Genomic DNA, 14,944 nt, shown 5'->3' with positions numbered 1-14,944 from the left:
TTTTCCCCCCGCCCCCACCACAGCCCCCTGGCTAGTGCTGATAAAAGAGGAGTGCCCATTCATATAATGCTGTGTCAGTTAGGAAGAGCTGTGCAATTAAAAAGAAGGGGGGAGGGGGGTGCTCTGTAAATACAGCAATCCAGTCCAGTGCATCAGGAAATGAAACTCTACTCTCCACTTGTACTCAGGCCCAACAAAGCACACTCTCCAGCCACGGAAAATATCTGACAAATTTTATTCTTGTGCTGGCCGAGAATTTGCCATGGGAAAGCGTGCTATTATTCCCATTTAAACGCCCTTGTGCATGGTTACTTATGTTCCGACTAAAGAAGCCTATATTTAGGCCAACATTTAAAAAAATATCACAGATTAAATGAGAACACAGGATAAGGAAAAGTAGTTTCCCTATAATGCCTTTATATATGGAAAATATCAAGGAATGGATCAGCAACGATCTAATTACGTCAATCCAGCCCATTGCAGGGGAACAATTATGGGTCACTGATTTGGCATTTGTAATAAAACAGATGCTCAATGATGCTCAGTATCCGAGATGAAATCTGGCAGAAGTGGTATGTCTAAGCAATGTCTCCCTCTGATCAATAGCAGGTAAGAAGTTTGCTAGAACCTACAGTGGACAGTCATCGTTCACTGCAGTTAGGGACCAGTCCACCAGTGGAACTGTGTTTATTCTCCTGGTTTTAAAGTAGTCTACCTATCGAAGGCACAAACTTTTTATTTTATTTATTTATTTATTTTGCAGTATGACACTACCATTTAACAACTGAATCCAAATGTTACATTTGAAGGCAGTGCTCTGCTCCTGATATTTCATGACTAAATAATGGCGATACCTTTGAAGGGAAGGTGTGGCTGAGGCCAACGCTCCCCCCTTGTGGTTAAAAAGCAACACAGACATTTTGACCAGACATTCACCTGACCAAATTAGTCCTTTCGTAGCTTATTGTACTCTCCCACTGGTTAAAATAAATAAATTGTTATTATTATTATTGTTATTAATAATAATAATAATAATAATAATATTGGCATCTTCAAAACATTACATTACAGACATTTAGCAGATGCTCTTATCCAGAGCGACTTACACAACTTGTACATAGCATTTTTTACATTGTATCCATTTATACAGCTGGATGTACTGAAGCAATGCAGGTTAAGTACCTTGCTCAAGGGAACAACGGCAGTTCCCTACCCAGGAATCTAACCTTTTTTGGTTGCAAGCCCAGTTCCTTACCCACTGTGCCACACTGCCGCGAGCGAGAGACAGCTCAGGTGATGGCTGAAGGAAAACACCAGGCAGATTCAGAAATGCAGTTCTCAAGCAATTTTAATGCAAGCTCTTGGGAGAGGATAACAACTGAACAGAGCTCAGAGTTCTGGTCAGGATGCTAATCATCTCAAATATAAAATCTTTTTCAGGGGATTTTATACAAACCCTTTAAATTCTATTACTCTTGTTGGTCAGGATGGCATCATTTAATGTTGCAACAACTGGTTACACATCAGGTTGCTAGGCAGTTATGCTGAGTCCTTTGTCTACTTTTTCATAATTAAAACCTATAATTAAGTGAGAAAATAAGGCTTTGTCTTCTTCACCAACTATTTGGGGGGAAGGGGGATGAGGAAGATAGGACATGGAAACAACCTGGGAACAAAGGCCCTAGTGAGCAATGAAAAGAGATGAGATGGGGGAGAGACAGGAAAAGGAAAGGTTTTTCTATTGAACTGCACAAACAATCCAATTAGTACGATAGAAGGAGGTAGCAGGTGTAGTATATTAGTGAAGTGAATGATCAATGGTTAACAAAGTGAATATGGAATAGCGAGGTGGTTGGTAACTTCTGTATCTCTTTTGTCTCTGCCTCTGTATGAAGGAATGTGGAACATGCTGCTCACTGACACCATTTCACACCACAGTCCAATACATCACCTGAATGGCATCAAGGTTGAGGGGAGAGTTAGACATCACAACTCATCTGTATATAAATGTAGGCATGCAACATTGCTTGGGCCTTTCCAAATAAAGTTTGTGTGCAGTAATGAAGGGTTGATGTGTGCCATTCACACAGACATTCATACTGTGAGATGCTTAATACAAACTGCTGTAGGTGGTGGATAGGTATTAGAAAATGCCATAATAGTCAGAGTGAGTATACTTTGGGAGATCTGTCATGGAGAAAAATCACATCTCTACACTACGTTATCTATATCGCATTGGTACTTCTGTTGTTTTGCCTCAGCCCAATATAAATTTTGATTCCCAGTAGTAGTGGCTTATAGACATTTAAATCCAAGTGCTGATGGGGCAAATTTGTTGTGGTTAAACGGAGACAGGCTCAGTGGTAGCTGACTAATATTTGATTTTTCCAAATTCAAGCGTCGGTTGTACAATGTTAGAATGTGGAAGCGTTAGACATTAGAATAGAAATGATCCGGTGAGCTGTACATACATACGAGTCCCAGCTTCCCGTTCCACATGTTCAATTTCTCACTCAGTCCTGCCCTTTGACTCATAGAGTAGCTACTTCCGGTTGGAGACGTGGCTGTACCCAGCTGCCATATTGAAGCTTCGGTCAGGGAGACACTCGACAGAGGCTGCATAATCATTTAAAAAACATTGGCATAAAGAAACGGATACCATACGGGACTGTCACAGTCGGAATCTTAAGCACGCAAACGACCACACAGACCGAAAATGGTGAGCGCAGGTTTATTTTTTGCATGATCGTGTAAGTCGTGAAAAAATACCAAAGCAGCTATCTTGTTCCGGTTGCAGTGTTGGAGGTTCCATCGAGCGAAATAAAAACAAAATTTCTCCTGCTTCAATATGATGTTTTTGCGATCGGGCACTGTAGCTTGTTTATTCGGTTGTTTAAGGATGCGTTGCTATTCTGTGTTAGTTCTTAGTCTTGTTGTAATTCGTAGTTTCATTATTGTTGTGTGGCTTATAATATGAGGTACGAGTAGATTTCTGTTGTCAGAGAATCTAGTAGCTAGCTAGCTAGTAAGCTAATGACGTTAGCAAGCTAGCCTGTTGGTCTGTGCTATGGGTATTATCAACAAGCCGCGGGCCTTTCTGGAAAATGAAACTAGAAACGTATCGTTCTGTGTTTGTGGGTGATTTGGAATATTGGTGATTAAACGTATGTGTGCTGGTTTGGATCAACTGGCGAGTACAGTTTATTTATTGGAAGCGATTTTCTTTTACTGGCAAGCCAGTTGGATCTAGCAAGCTAGTTATGATGAGATTGTAAGACGTGTCCACCATCCGGTGTGGTTACCTTACTAGCTAGTAGTATTTAAGTCAGCTAGCTGTAGCTCAACTATATTTGTTGCTAATCTAGCTAGTGAATGACAGTCAGGTAAGGTGAGCAAATTCGGCAGAAGTACTGTAGTATCATTAGACGAGCTGATGTGGCACCAATTTATTGTTGGTTAGATATGAGTTTTCGCTTCAACTTAATTTAGCCGGCAAGCTAACTATCCAGTCGGGTATTTAGCTAGCTAGCTCGTAGCGTATGTCATTGTCTCCTGTTTGTACGCAGACGATAAAATGGGTTGCTTAACTAGTTACGTTATCTGATTCTGTGTATTTTGTGTAAAGATGCTTAATTTATATGCATTAAGGGATATATTTCCTTTGTGCTCATTTATTTATGCAAACAATGACTATCAGAATGACGTTAGTTTACTTTTGTTTTCAATGCCATTGTCCCTAACACTTCTGCAATGGGCAGTAAGTTGCGTTAACCTGCATCCTCAGGTTAGTGTTGAAGTAGGCTAAATGCCTGTTTTAGGAATTATGGAATGCCTAAATCTGGTGTGATAGTGTTGAACACGGTCCTGTTTTTTATTTTTATTTTAGACAGAGAAAATAACACCTTTTCGACATTTCTGCGTTGAATGCATACTGTTCGTTTTTAAAATTTTGCCAAGCCTGTTATGACTAAGTTACTTAACTGTTTATTTATGTTGCCTGCACGTGCTTTTTATGAGCCGTAACGTTGTATATAGTTTGTCATTAGGTATCATTGTTTAGGAATCGATATTTGCCTATTTGGATACTTTTTTTTTTACATAATAATTTGTGGTATTTCAAAGGCATTAGTGAAAACTGTGTCCTCATTCACCACAGAAAGCATCGCAAATCTAAACTGTCTTTAGTACATACTGGCGTCCTATTTATTTTTTTAACACAAATGAACACGCTTACACAAATCATGCATTTTATTGTACATCTGTCCAAATGGTGTATTGTGTCTTTTTTGATCCTCATATTTATTGTATATATATATATGTTTAATTAAGTGTGAAATGTTTGATTTATATTCTCTCTATTCTTGTTTTTTTCGGTCTGTACACGGGCAATTTGGGCAGTGGAACCAAAATGGGATTCCAAAAAGTAATGGATTCCTGTAAAAACAGGTTCACTAGGACATGTAATGTACACATGAGCTTCATTGTACTGTGCAACACATGGACAAATGGGTCCCAAAAACTGTGCCATATAGCTGGTGTGCACTGTCTGGTGTCAATTAATTGACTTATACATCCAGTCCTATGCTGCTTGGAGAATGCTACATGGCAAACCTGCTACCTCTGCAGCACATGTGCAGAGGCTTGTAGGAGTGACTGGTATGGGGTGGTACTGGGGGTGCAGCGTTTGCCCTTATTTTTGTTTCTTGTGTTCTGAATTATGCAATGTTAAAGGTAAGCATTTATCAAATGTAATATTTTGGTAGCCCACTCTTGTGTATGCCGTCTGTAAAGCAGAAGTGATTGCGAAAAAAGCAGAAAAGTAAATATCAGATTGAAATGGTAAGATCTGGCTGTATGGTGATAATAAGGGGAATTAAGTGGACTGATTAATGTGAAAAGATGTCAGCTGAGGACAAAATCCAGAATAGTTTCTTAAAAAATATCAGAATGATCACAGTGTGAAAATAATTGGCCAGTAGCACTGCAAATGCTATTTTAAGGACTATTCCTATGCATTTCTGGCAGTTAAACAAGAAAGGAAAATAGAATTATGTAAAAAGAATAATTTAAAAAAATTGTTGCAAAAGAAATGGCAATGACAGTGCAAGTGCAGTTGGGTCATTTTGGCTGAACATTAAAACTGAATGATTGAGGAAAACATTTGGCTACGTGTTACTGTTAGTACATGTCCTAGTTGATTTGCCCAGTTATAAGTAGCCGCCAGTTTTGTGTGCTGGTGTTCAGACAGGAACTCACTGTGCTCTGAGGATGGAACCTCTGGTCTCCTCTATGACAAAGTCCCAAATGATTAAAGCGGGTGACCTGCCATCTCTGCAGCTATGCTTGAACTGGTCAAGATTTTATCTGTCACGATGGTGATTTTCCCGAGGGAGTTCTCATGAATTTGTTTAGGCAGTTGAAAAAAAATGCAGAAATGCAGTGGAGGGCATAGGCTATTCTAAGGAGCGTGCTGTAATCCTAAAATGTTACTGGGGCGCATCCTAAGCTGGTTTTTGCAACATGTTTTTATGCCTTTGCGACGGCACAGCTGTGGCTGGAGGCATTATGTTTTCGGGTTGTCCGTCCGTCCGTCCCGATACTCGTGAACGCGGTATCTCAGGAACGCCTTGAGGGAATTTCTTAAAATTTGGCACAATCGTCCACTTGGACTCAAGGATGAACTGATTAGATTTTGATGGTCAAAGGTCAAGGTCACTGTGACCTCACAAAACATGTTTTTGGCCATAACTCAAGAATTCATACTAATTATGACAAAATTTCACACAAATGTCTAATAAAATGAATAATGAAATGATAAAATGATGAAGTGATGACATTTTATATCCATACTGGCTGCTGGTTGGTGGAGGCATACAACCGCAAGGCGGTATTTCTAGTTTTCTTTTAGACTGTATTGGGTGAACTACGGCCTTGTGTGTAAGGGGCTGTGGAATTTCAGGTTGTTGTTGTTGTTGGTCTGTTGACATTGGTATTGCCCTGTCTCTATATTGGAACACATTTTTTGACAAGTCTTACATTTGCATGCACTCCTCCCCCACATCTAGGTGCTGTTGGCAGCGGCTGTGTGCACCAAGGCGGGCAAGGCCATCGTGTCGCGGCAGTTTGTGGAGATGACCCGGACACGCATTGAGGGCCTGCTGGCCGCCTTCCCCAAGCTGATGAACACGGGCAAGCAGCACACCTTCGTGGAGACGGAGAGCGTCCGCTACGTCTACCAGCCCCTGGAGAAGCTCTACATGGTGCTCATCACCACCAAGAACAGCAACATCCTGGAGGACCTGGAGACCCTGCGGCTCTTCTCTCGTGTGGTACGAGCTGAGCTGGGGAGTAGGCTGGGGTCAGGGGTCGGGTTGGGGTCCATCCGAGCAAAAATGCTTCTAGATTTGTCACAGTAAAGAATCGATGTTCCCTTTCACAGATCCCCGAGTACTGCAGGGTCCTGGAGGAGAGCGAGATCTCGGAGCACTGCTTTGACCTCATCTTTGCCTTTGACGAGATCGTGGCCCTGGGCTACAGGGAGAACGTCAACCTGGCCCAGATCCGTACCTTCACAGAGATGGACTCCCATGAGGAGAAGGTGTTCCGTGCCGTCAGAGAGGTAAGCCTCCAGGGCCCAGCACTGATCTGCAGGGTGCCCAGTGTCACTAGAGAGCTTAAGAATCAATTGCCTTGAAGGCTCCAAATTAAACTGTCAGAAAGAACTCATTAAGCAAACAGACAGTTGTGGGAGTCGGCCTGTGGGTAATTTTGCTCATGTTTGTATAGGAGGAGGGATAATGGGAGGTACCTGGAGGGGAACCTGTGTACTGACTTAAAAAAATTACAGTAAACAGTATTGTCTCAAGAACGAGGCCTTCACAGTGAAAATAAGTTTTTTGTTAAAGCATGATGTGTGTGCATATTTATTGAATGACAAACCAAAGTGTGTGGTGTTAGGCTTAGATGTGCGGGGCCAAGTAAACATATTGTGGCAAGGTTATTCCCTCCGAGAAATTGCAAAGAAGCTTAAGATTTCCAGGTGCAGTCTTCAGTACCCACTCGGAAGGGTCTAGCTGGCAGGCAGTAATGTTAATAGGAGACCAGGGATATCAAGAGGCAATAGACAAATATCTTGTATCTAGCAAAAGAAACATTGTAAAAGTGCACCACAACTACAGAAAGCAGTTCCCCTGACTACAATGAAACTATGATTTGCTGGTGTAAAATGATGTGCATCTGCCTTTTTCCAATCTTTTTGGTCCAGTGTTGATGGTGCTTGACCCACTGGGGTCTTCTTGTTAACACCACATAGCTAGGTCTTTTTCACAGATACACGTCCAGACCAGCGGATCGTCTTTGCCATTTCACTGTAGTCTGGTGAACTGGTTTTTATCTAGTGGCATTGAGTTCTTCCTGTAGTTGTGATGCAGTTTTACGATGGTTTCTCGTGCTAGACAACACAAGATATTTGTTTTCTGCCTTTTCATCTTCCTGGTCTTCTCCTGTTAACATTACTGCCCATCAGCTGGAACCTTTTGTGTGTGTACTGAACACTGCACCTGGGAATCTTAAGCTTCTTTGCAATTTCTCACTGCGAATGGCCTTCATGCCACAGTATTTACTTGGCCCCGTGCATCTAAGCCTAACACCGCCTTCTTTGCCATATTTCTTGCAACTTTAGTGCCTATTTTACTTGCACTACAGACTAAAGGTATTAGGCTACCTGGGGTTTAAAAAAAGTTAAGGTAGATAAGATTTCACTCAACTTAATTCTGCCTCCCTCCCACCCTTGTAACTCCAATTTTGCAAAATGATTGGATAGACTTCCAGTAATGAATTTAATTGTAATTAAAGCCGAAGGAGGCTATTTTGAGGAAAGTCTGAGATTGCTTTTATATAAAACTCATCTTAGCATCTTGGCATACTGTGCAACAAACTTCTGTGAATGAACTTTGTGTTTGCAACAAGCATGGAAAAATATCCCTGCAGATTTCTTTGAAAAACTCAAAGCAAGTCTCCCGAAAAGAATGGAAGCTGTAATAAAGGCTAAGGGATGGACACAGTAAATGCTGAAAGATTTGATATTGTGTATTGTTTTGGAGGTTTTTGTGTAATTTTGTGTTAAATATATGTTTCCTGCTATATATATATTTTCTGACAAATAACTTGCACTTGGTGGCTGTTTTCATTGGAGTAAATAAAAGGGTGATCTCTGACCTTTAGTACAGTACTGTAAAAACACAGATGCACACATGTACTATCCCATGAAGATTTTTTTATCTTAACTGTACAAACCATCATCACCACTGGGCTCTATTGTTAGCGTACACAGTTGATAAAAAGTCCTATCTCAGTGTCAAAGGAAAGAATATTTTAAAACCGCCTCTATGAGAGAATTGATTACTGTCCCCCCTCCCACCCCAGACCCAGGAGCGCGAGGCGAAGGCGGAGATGCGGCGGAAGGCGAAGGAGTTGCAGCAGGCGCGCCGCGACGCAGAACGTTCTGGAAAGAAAGCGCCCGGCTTTGGGGGCTTTGGCAGCTCCGGCATGACCAGCAGCAACTCGGCCACCATCATCACAGATGCTCTCATGGAGCCCGAGAAGCCCAAGGTGGCACCTGCACCTGCTAGGTCGGTGTGCAGCTGTCTCTGTTACAGTGCTATGGAAACGCAGCTCTGTCTGTAACGGTGCTGTGGAAACGTAGCTCTGTCTGTAACGGCGCCGTGGAAACGCAGTTCTGTCTGTAACGGCGCCATGGAAACGTAGCTCTGTCTGTAACAGTGCTGTGGAAACGCAGTTCTGTCTGTAACGGCGCCGTGGAAACGCAGTTCTGTCTGTAACGGCGCCGTGGAAACGCAGTTCTGTCTGTAACAGTGCTGTGGAAACGTAGCTCTGTCTGTAAAAGCCGTGGAAACGCAGTTCTGTCTGTAACGGCGCCGTGGAAACGTAGTTCTGTCTGTAACAGTGCTGTGGAAACGTAGCTCTGTCTGTAACGGCGCCGTGGAAACGCAGCTCTGTCTGTAACAGTGCTGTGGAAACGTAGCTCTGTCTGTAACATGCTGTGGAAACGTAGCTCTGTCTGTAACGGTGATACGGAAGCGTCACTACTTTTGTCACTACTTCTATTTTAACTGTAGCTAGGTCTTTTACCATCATGTCTAGCTATGTCATTATGCCAATAGTGCTAACAAAATTTTAAGTAGCTTATACTAAGGCCATTACTCAAACCAGTGATGACTAATTTTCAGCTGCAAGTATAATGTGTGTATGTTAACTTGCTTATTGTAACGTCTCAAATTCAGTATAATTGCAGTATAAGCAATATGTGTCTCATATTTATTATAATTATACTTTCGGCAGTGTAATTAAACTGCGGATATATGCTTGTACGCTTATATACGGTGTAAGTAGTATAATAATTGTAAGATTTTGAAGGACTATTTTTCATTGTCATACTTTTCTTCAAACCACTACAATTAGGATGTCTATTTGTGACAGTGTGCAGTGCACAACTTACTGTAAGTGGTAAACTGTGTTATATGCCCCTGCAATGAAAAGTTTTGGAAAAATATAATTCAATATAATTTTTCGGAAGCCCTCTTATGGGTCAGTATTGCTGGTCTCACACAGCAGGTTTAACACAGTTGTGCTTTTTTGATTTTGCGTGTAATATTATACAGTGTGTATGTGCAATATGTAATATTGAGCAGCTCTCGAATATCTCCATGCCATTTCACTCACCCTAATTTCAAGCTGAAGAGTGGTTTCGGAAGCTTGTTTCCAAAGCGTTATCACAGAAAGGTTAATGCCATAATGCTAAATCATTATGTACTGCAGCCTTAATGTTCCTGTTGTGATCTGTTGGTCATATGTGCCCTCCCACAGGCCCAGTGGCCCCAGCAAGGCTCTGAAACTGGGAGCCCGAGGGAAGGAGGTGGATGACTTTGTGGACAAGCTGAAGTCAGAAGGGGAGAATATCATCCTGCCCAGCACAGGAAAGAGGCCCTCAGAGGCGTCCAAATCCCTGCCTCCTCCGGTCAATGTAGAGAGGTACTCGAAAGACCAGTGTTTCACACAGCTGTTAACAACATGCTCACAGTATCCCATATAAACATGGATCTAGAGTGTGCTAGATGTCCTTCCAACCAGTCTGTCTGTAACAGTGCTACGAAACTGCACACAGGGTTGTTAAAAACATGTCCTGTAATTTTGTGGTGAATCAGAATTTAACATAATGCAGGTTTGATTTATTTTTGCATTATTAATTGGTTAGGGCTAATAAAAGAAGGCTCCCACAGTGATTGAGAAAATTAACCGATTCCTGGTTACACAGGATAGCTCTGCACCTTTTGAGGCTGGACAAATGGTTTGGTCATGCAAATGTGACTGAGATTGCTGTAGCTGTCTGGTTGCGTGAATGTGACTGAGGTTGCTGTAGCTATTTGGTTGTGCAGATATGAATGAGGTTTATGAAGCTGCAAATGTGACTGAGGTTGCTGTGAAACTATTTTGCCCGGTGAATGTGATCTGAGGTTGCTGAAGCTAATTGGTTGTGCGTGACTGTTGTCCCAGCGTGCACATGCGGTTGGAGGAGAAGATATCTTTGACCTGTGGGCGTGATGGGGGCCTGCAGAACATGGAGGTGCTGGGCATGATCACCCTCAGGGTGTCCGACGAGAAGAATGGAAGGATTCGTGTGTACGTCAACAACAATGACAAGAAGGGCGTCCAGCTGCAGGTGGGAGGGGCCAGAGGCCCGGCATTGGTGGAACAGGGGAAGGGGGTGGTACTTAGTAGAGTTCAGTTTTGTTCAGTCATGGTCTGCCAACCTCATCTCTCCTCCCACTGATCCCAACAGACTCACCCCAACGTGGACAAGAAGCTCTTCACTGCTGACTCTGTGATTGGCCTGAAGAACCCAGACAAGTCCTTCCCTCTGAACAACGATGTGGGTGTGCTCAAGTGGAGACTACAGACCACGGACGAGTCCCTCATACCACTCACAAGTGAGCTCTCCACACACTCTAGCAAGGCCTGCCTGTGTACAAAACCCAGCCTTAGCCCATCTCACTGAAACGGCACATGCACGCACACACACACACACACTCGAACAGGCACACACAGACAACACACACGCACAGGCACACACACCACACACACTGACTCGCTCTGGGGCGTGGACCTGGGCCTCTCTGGACACTGTCTGACAGCAAACAACGGCTGAAAATCATAATAGAAATGACACACCAAAAAAAGCAGTCAGGAGCTGCTCGCTTCTAATATTACTAAAGCATTATCCGGTAGAGACGTTTTAAGGGACCGGTTGTACAGCTGAACATCTGCTGCAGAAACCTTGCTGGAGTACCTTTCTCATGGGTACAGAGGTAGGGCCATGCTCTGTACTGCTGCCTGCAATAAATTCCATGTTCTTTAGCTGACAGGTCAGGGGGAAGTTGCTCTGCTAAAGCTGTGGTTTGCGGTGCAGTGGGATGGAGCATTTGTAATTGAAGAGGAAGTGTTCCATCCCCATACGCTTATGGGCAGTTCAGAGGCTAGCTGTGTGCATTCTACACAAAGCAGGGTCAGCAGACCACACTCATTTACTGTGCAATTTCAGCACAGCGTGTGAAGGACCCATTTCAGATGCGCAGTCCAGACAGTCTTTTGTATGTGGGCTTGTTTTAAACAATGCCGCTGAACTAGTGGAATTAATGATAGTTTAGTGCGTTCTGTGATATTGGACCCTCTAGAGTTGATGTTCCTGCTCTCCCAGCAGTTTAGCTTGATCAGAGGTGCAGGTGTTGATGTAGGTTGGGTCTCATGGCTGTACACCTCGACTGGGGATGCGGGTGACTTCACTTGTTTTTCCCTGCTGAAGTTTACCTGCGCCTGCAGGTTTGTCCGCTCCTGTAACAAGTGTGTTTTTCTGCTCTTTCCTGTAGTAAACTGCTGGCCTTCGGAGAGCAGCACCGGCTGCGATGTGAACATAGAATATGAGCTGCAGGAGGAGGGGCTGGAGCTCAATGATGTCATCATCGCCATCCCTGTTCCGTGAGTACATGCACGTGTGACATCACTGAAGGAGCCCGGCCTATCAGGGACTATTTGTCTTTCAGATCCTAAGAACTTGGCTTAAGACAAAAATTGTTTCTTCAGATTTCATGATGCAAAACAATGGCAATATGAAATGTGTCCCAGTATTGTGGAAACGCCATATCGTGATGAATATAGGCGGCAGAGTTTATTTTATGCCTGCTAAGAACCATTTAATGAGTGAATGCATTGTCTGTAATTCACTCCTCATTAAATTGTAGCCTCAGAGATGATTATGGATTATGGAGTGCAGCGTTTGTGTTGCCTACGTAGTGTATAAAACCTGGGTTTTCACACGTGTGTGGAGCAAACTTCTTCAACATCTCTGAAGCCCCACAGATTTAAAAGTACTGCATTAGTGAAGTTACCTGAAGAGCGCCTAAGCTGGCTTTGTATTCCTGAGCCAAACGCGCTTCTGTTCCTCTTATCGCCCCCTGCAGTTCAGGGGTTGGAGCGCCAGTGATCGGAGACCTCGACGGCGAGTATCGCCACGACAGCCGGCGGAACATTCTGGAGTGGTGCTTGCCGGTCATTGATGTCAAGAATAAGACGGGCAGCCTGGAGTTCAGTGTGGCCGGCCAGCCCAGCGACTTCTTCCCTGTCAATGTCTCTTTCGTCTCGAAGAGCAACTTCTGCGACATACAGGCAAGTGACGTGTGTGTGTGTGACGTGTGAGAGATGTGTGGGCGTGACGTGTGTGTGTGTGACGTGTGAGAGATGTGTGGGCGTGACGTGTGTGTGTGTGACGTGTGAGAGATGTGTGGGCGTGACGTGTGTGTGTGTGACGTGTGAGAGATGTGTGGGCGTGACGTGTGTGTGTGTGAGACGTGTGAGAGATGTGTGGGCGTGACGTGTGTGTGTGTGACGTGTGAGAGATGTGTGGGCGTGACGTGTGTGTGTGTGACGTGTGAGAGATGTGTGGGCGTGACGTGTGAGAGATGTATGTGCGTGACGTGTGTGCCTGACGTGTGTGTACAAAACACAATGTAATCTTTTTTCTGTTTGTCTTCCCAGGTCGCCAAAGTGTCTCAGGTAGACGGGGACAGCCCTGTGAGGTTCTCCATGGAGACGGCATTCGTGGTCGACAAATACGAGATTCTATAAAGAAATAAATGATGACGCAAGGGGAAAAATGAAAATGAAAATATATAGCAGGAAAAACAAAAAAAAACGGAAGAAATTACTGTCAGCCTGTCCGCCTATTCTGATAAAGTACATCAATGGGACACTCTGCCCATCAAAGGCCCCCTCATCACCATGGCGTATTTATACCTTTATATGAGAAAAGAAAACTATAAATATATTCATGTATAGAGAATGAACAGGGTTGTGTGGAGATGTGCTGCATCAGCAAAGGGGGAATTGCAAAACAAAACAAAGAAAGGTAACCTGGGGAGGCTGGGGAAGGGAGTGGCTGGGAGTGAGGCCAAAGGGGCTCGGGTACAGATTGAAATCCCACGTGTCATCCTTAAATAGGAAGCACAGGGGAATTGGGGGGTGGGGGGGTGGGGGGGTGGGGGGGGGGGGGGGGCGGTGGGACTCACAGTTTGTGCTCCTTAAGCATGATGGCCCTGTCTACATTTGCCATATTTCCTCTTGTTCCGCAACTTTTGCTCCTCGTCGGAATTCTTCATAATCATGACCACGCCCACAGCCTCTCAAACCAGGCAACCCAGTTGTACGAGAGTCGTTAGGAAAGGCTGTCTGGGCTCAGGCGAGGGCAACTCCCGCTGTTGGAACACAACCAAAAATTGCCGAAACGTCGTCTCTCACCTCAGTTGCCTGCGATTGACCTTAAGGCAGGGTTAACCTTGCTCTGTACTGAGGGGCTTAGGGGTTGTGTTACCGTATCAGTCCAGTTCATATTTAGTGTGTGATACTGAGATCACAGCAAGAGATTGGAAAGAGTCCTTAGGTATTTGTGCCACTGGTTTGGCTGACGCCCTCTAAACGCATCATCCGCTGTGTGTTCATCACTGTTCCACACACCTGTGCTGCGGCCTCCCTGTCAGTGGGCTGCAGGCTGCATTATGCGCCTGTAAAAGCGGCGGGTTCCTACCGGGCCGCCAAGTTTCCGCACTCGTTCTGTTTTGGTTCTTCTCCTGAAGCCAAAAGTTTTAAGATCAGAAACTGCCCGAGACTGTTGGGTTGACTTTTTTTTTTGCAAAAACTGCAGTCCTCCGAACAGGGAACTCATTAGCAAGCAACGCCGCCATGCGACACTTGGTTGTCGGCATCTGTCGCGTCCGACACCTTCTCAGCGAAACCCAGTTTCTCACCCGGTCCCAAGTCAGGCTGTGGGAGCTGGCCGTTTGCCACTTGAGTCAGTTTAATCTTCACTGCTCACGGTCTCCATAGCTGTCTGTCTGGTCATCAGCCGATGTGGTTTGATTGGTTAAAATGGGGATACGGTGGGGATAATGGGGATACGGATAATATGTGATTCGGTGTTTTTAAGGATCTTAAGGTCTGTTACAGTGTAAAGACTCCCCATGGAAACGCAGTAGGATTTTAAAAATGCATCGTATTTAACATGTGGTCCCTGCTCTCACAGTTCAGTGTAATGCGAACCACATGTCTTGCTCTGTAACCTGAATTGACCCTTTCAGTTGTTACTGTGGAACTACAGCGCTGGAAATAGAATTGCTGTTTTTTGTTGTGTTCTAAAGGATAGTTTTCAACCCTTTCTCACTTTGCCTCCCTACTGTTACCACACTCTCCCCAAAGATTGATTGACTACTGTTCTATACATCACTGCTTCTCAAGAGATAAAATCAGTGTGCTCTTGGAAGGGAATTTAACCAACCGGTCACATTGGTTCCAGTATGGTAAGGCCATGTGTTAGCCCTCA

General features: G+C 44.1%; 1 protein-coding gene across 1 annotated transcript; it reads left to right on the top strand.

Moving 5' to 3' along the window:
• The first annotated feature begins 2,547 nt into the window (after positions 1-2,547).
• arcn1a (archain 1a) lies at positions 2,548-13,301 on the top strand. The gene is made up of 10 exons (XM_035434088.1): positions 2,548-2,719; positions 6,066-6,329; positions 6,440-6,619; positions 8,425-8,630; positions 9,886-10,050; positions 10,573-10,738; positions 10,859-11,006; positions 11,943-12,051; positions 12,534-12,738; positions 13,108-13,301. The coding sequence occupies exons 1-10, from the start codon at positions 2,717-2,719 to the stop codon at positions 13,195-13,197; spliced, it is 1,536 nt and encodes a 511-aa protein (XP_035289979.1). The 5' UTR covers positions 2,548-2,716; the 3' UTR covers positions 13,198-13,301.
• The last annotated feature ends 1,643 nt before the right edge of the window (positions 13,302-14,944 follow it).

The sequence above is a fragment of the Anguilla anguilla genome, chromosome 9 (genome assembly GCF_013347855.1).
Source record: "Anguilla anguilla isolate fAngAng1 chromosome 9, fAngAng1.pri, whole genome shotgun sequence".
NCBI lineage: Eukaryota > Metazoa > Chordata > Actinopteri > Anguilliformes > Anguillidae > Anguilla > Anguilla anguilla.
The sequence above is the reverse complement of the archived record's forward strand: the minus strand, read 5'-3'. Positions and strand labels throughout refer to the sequence as shown.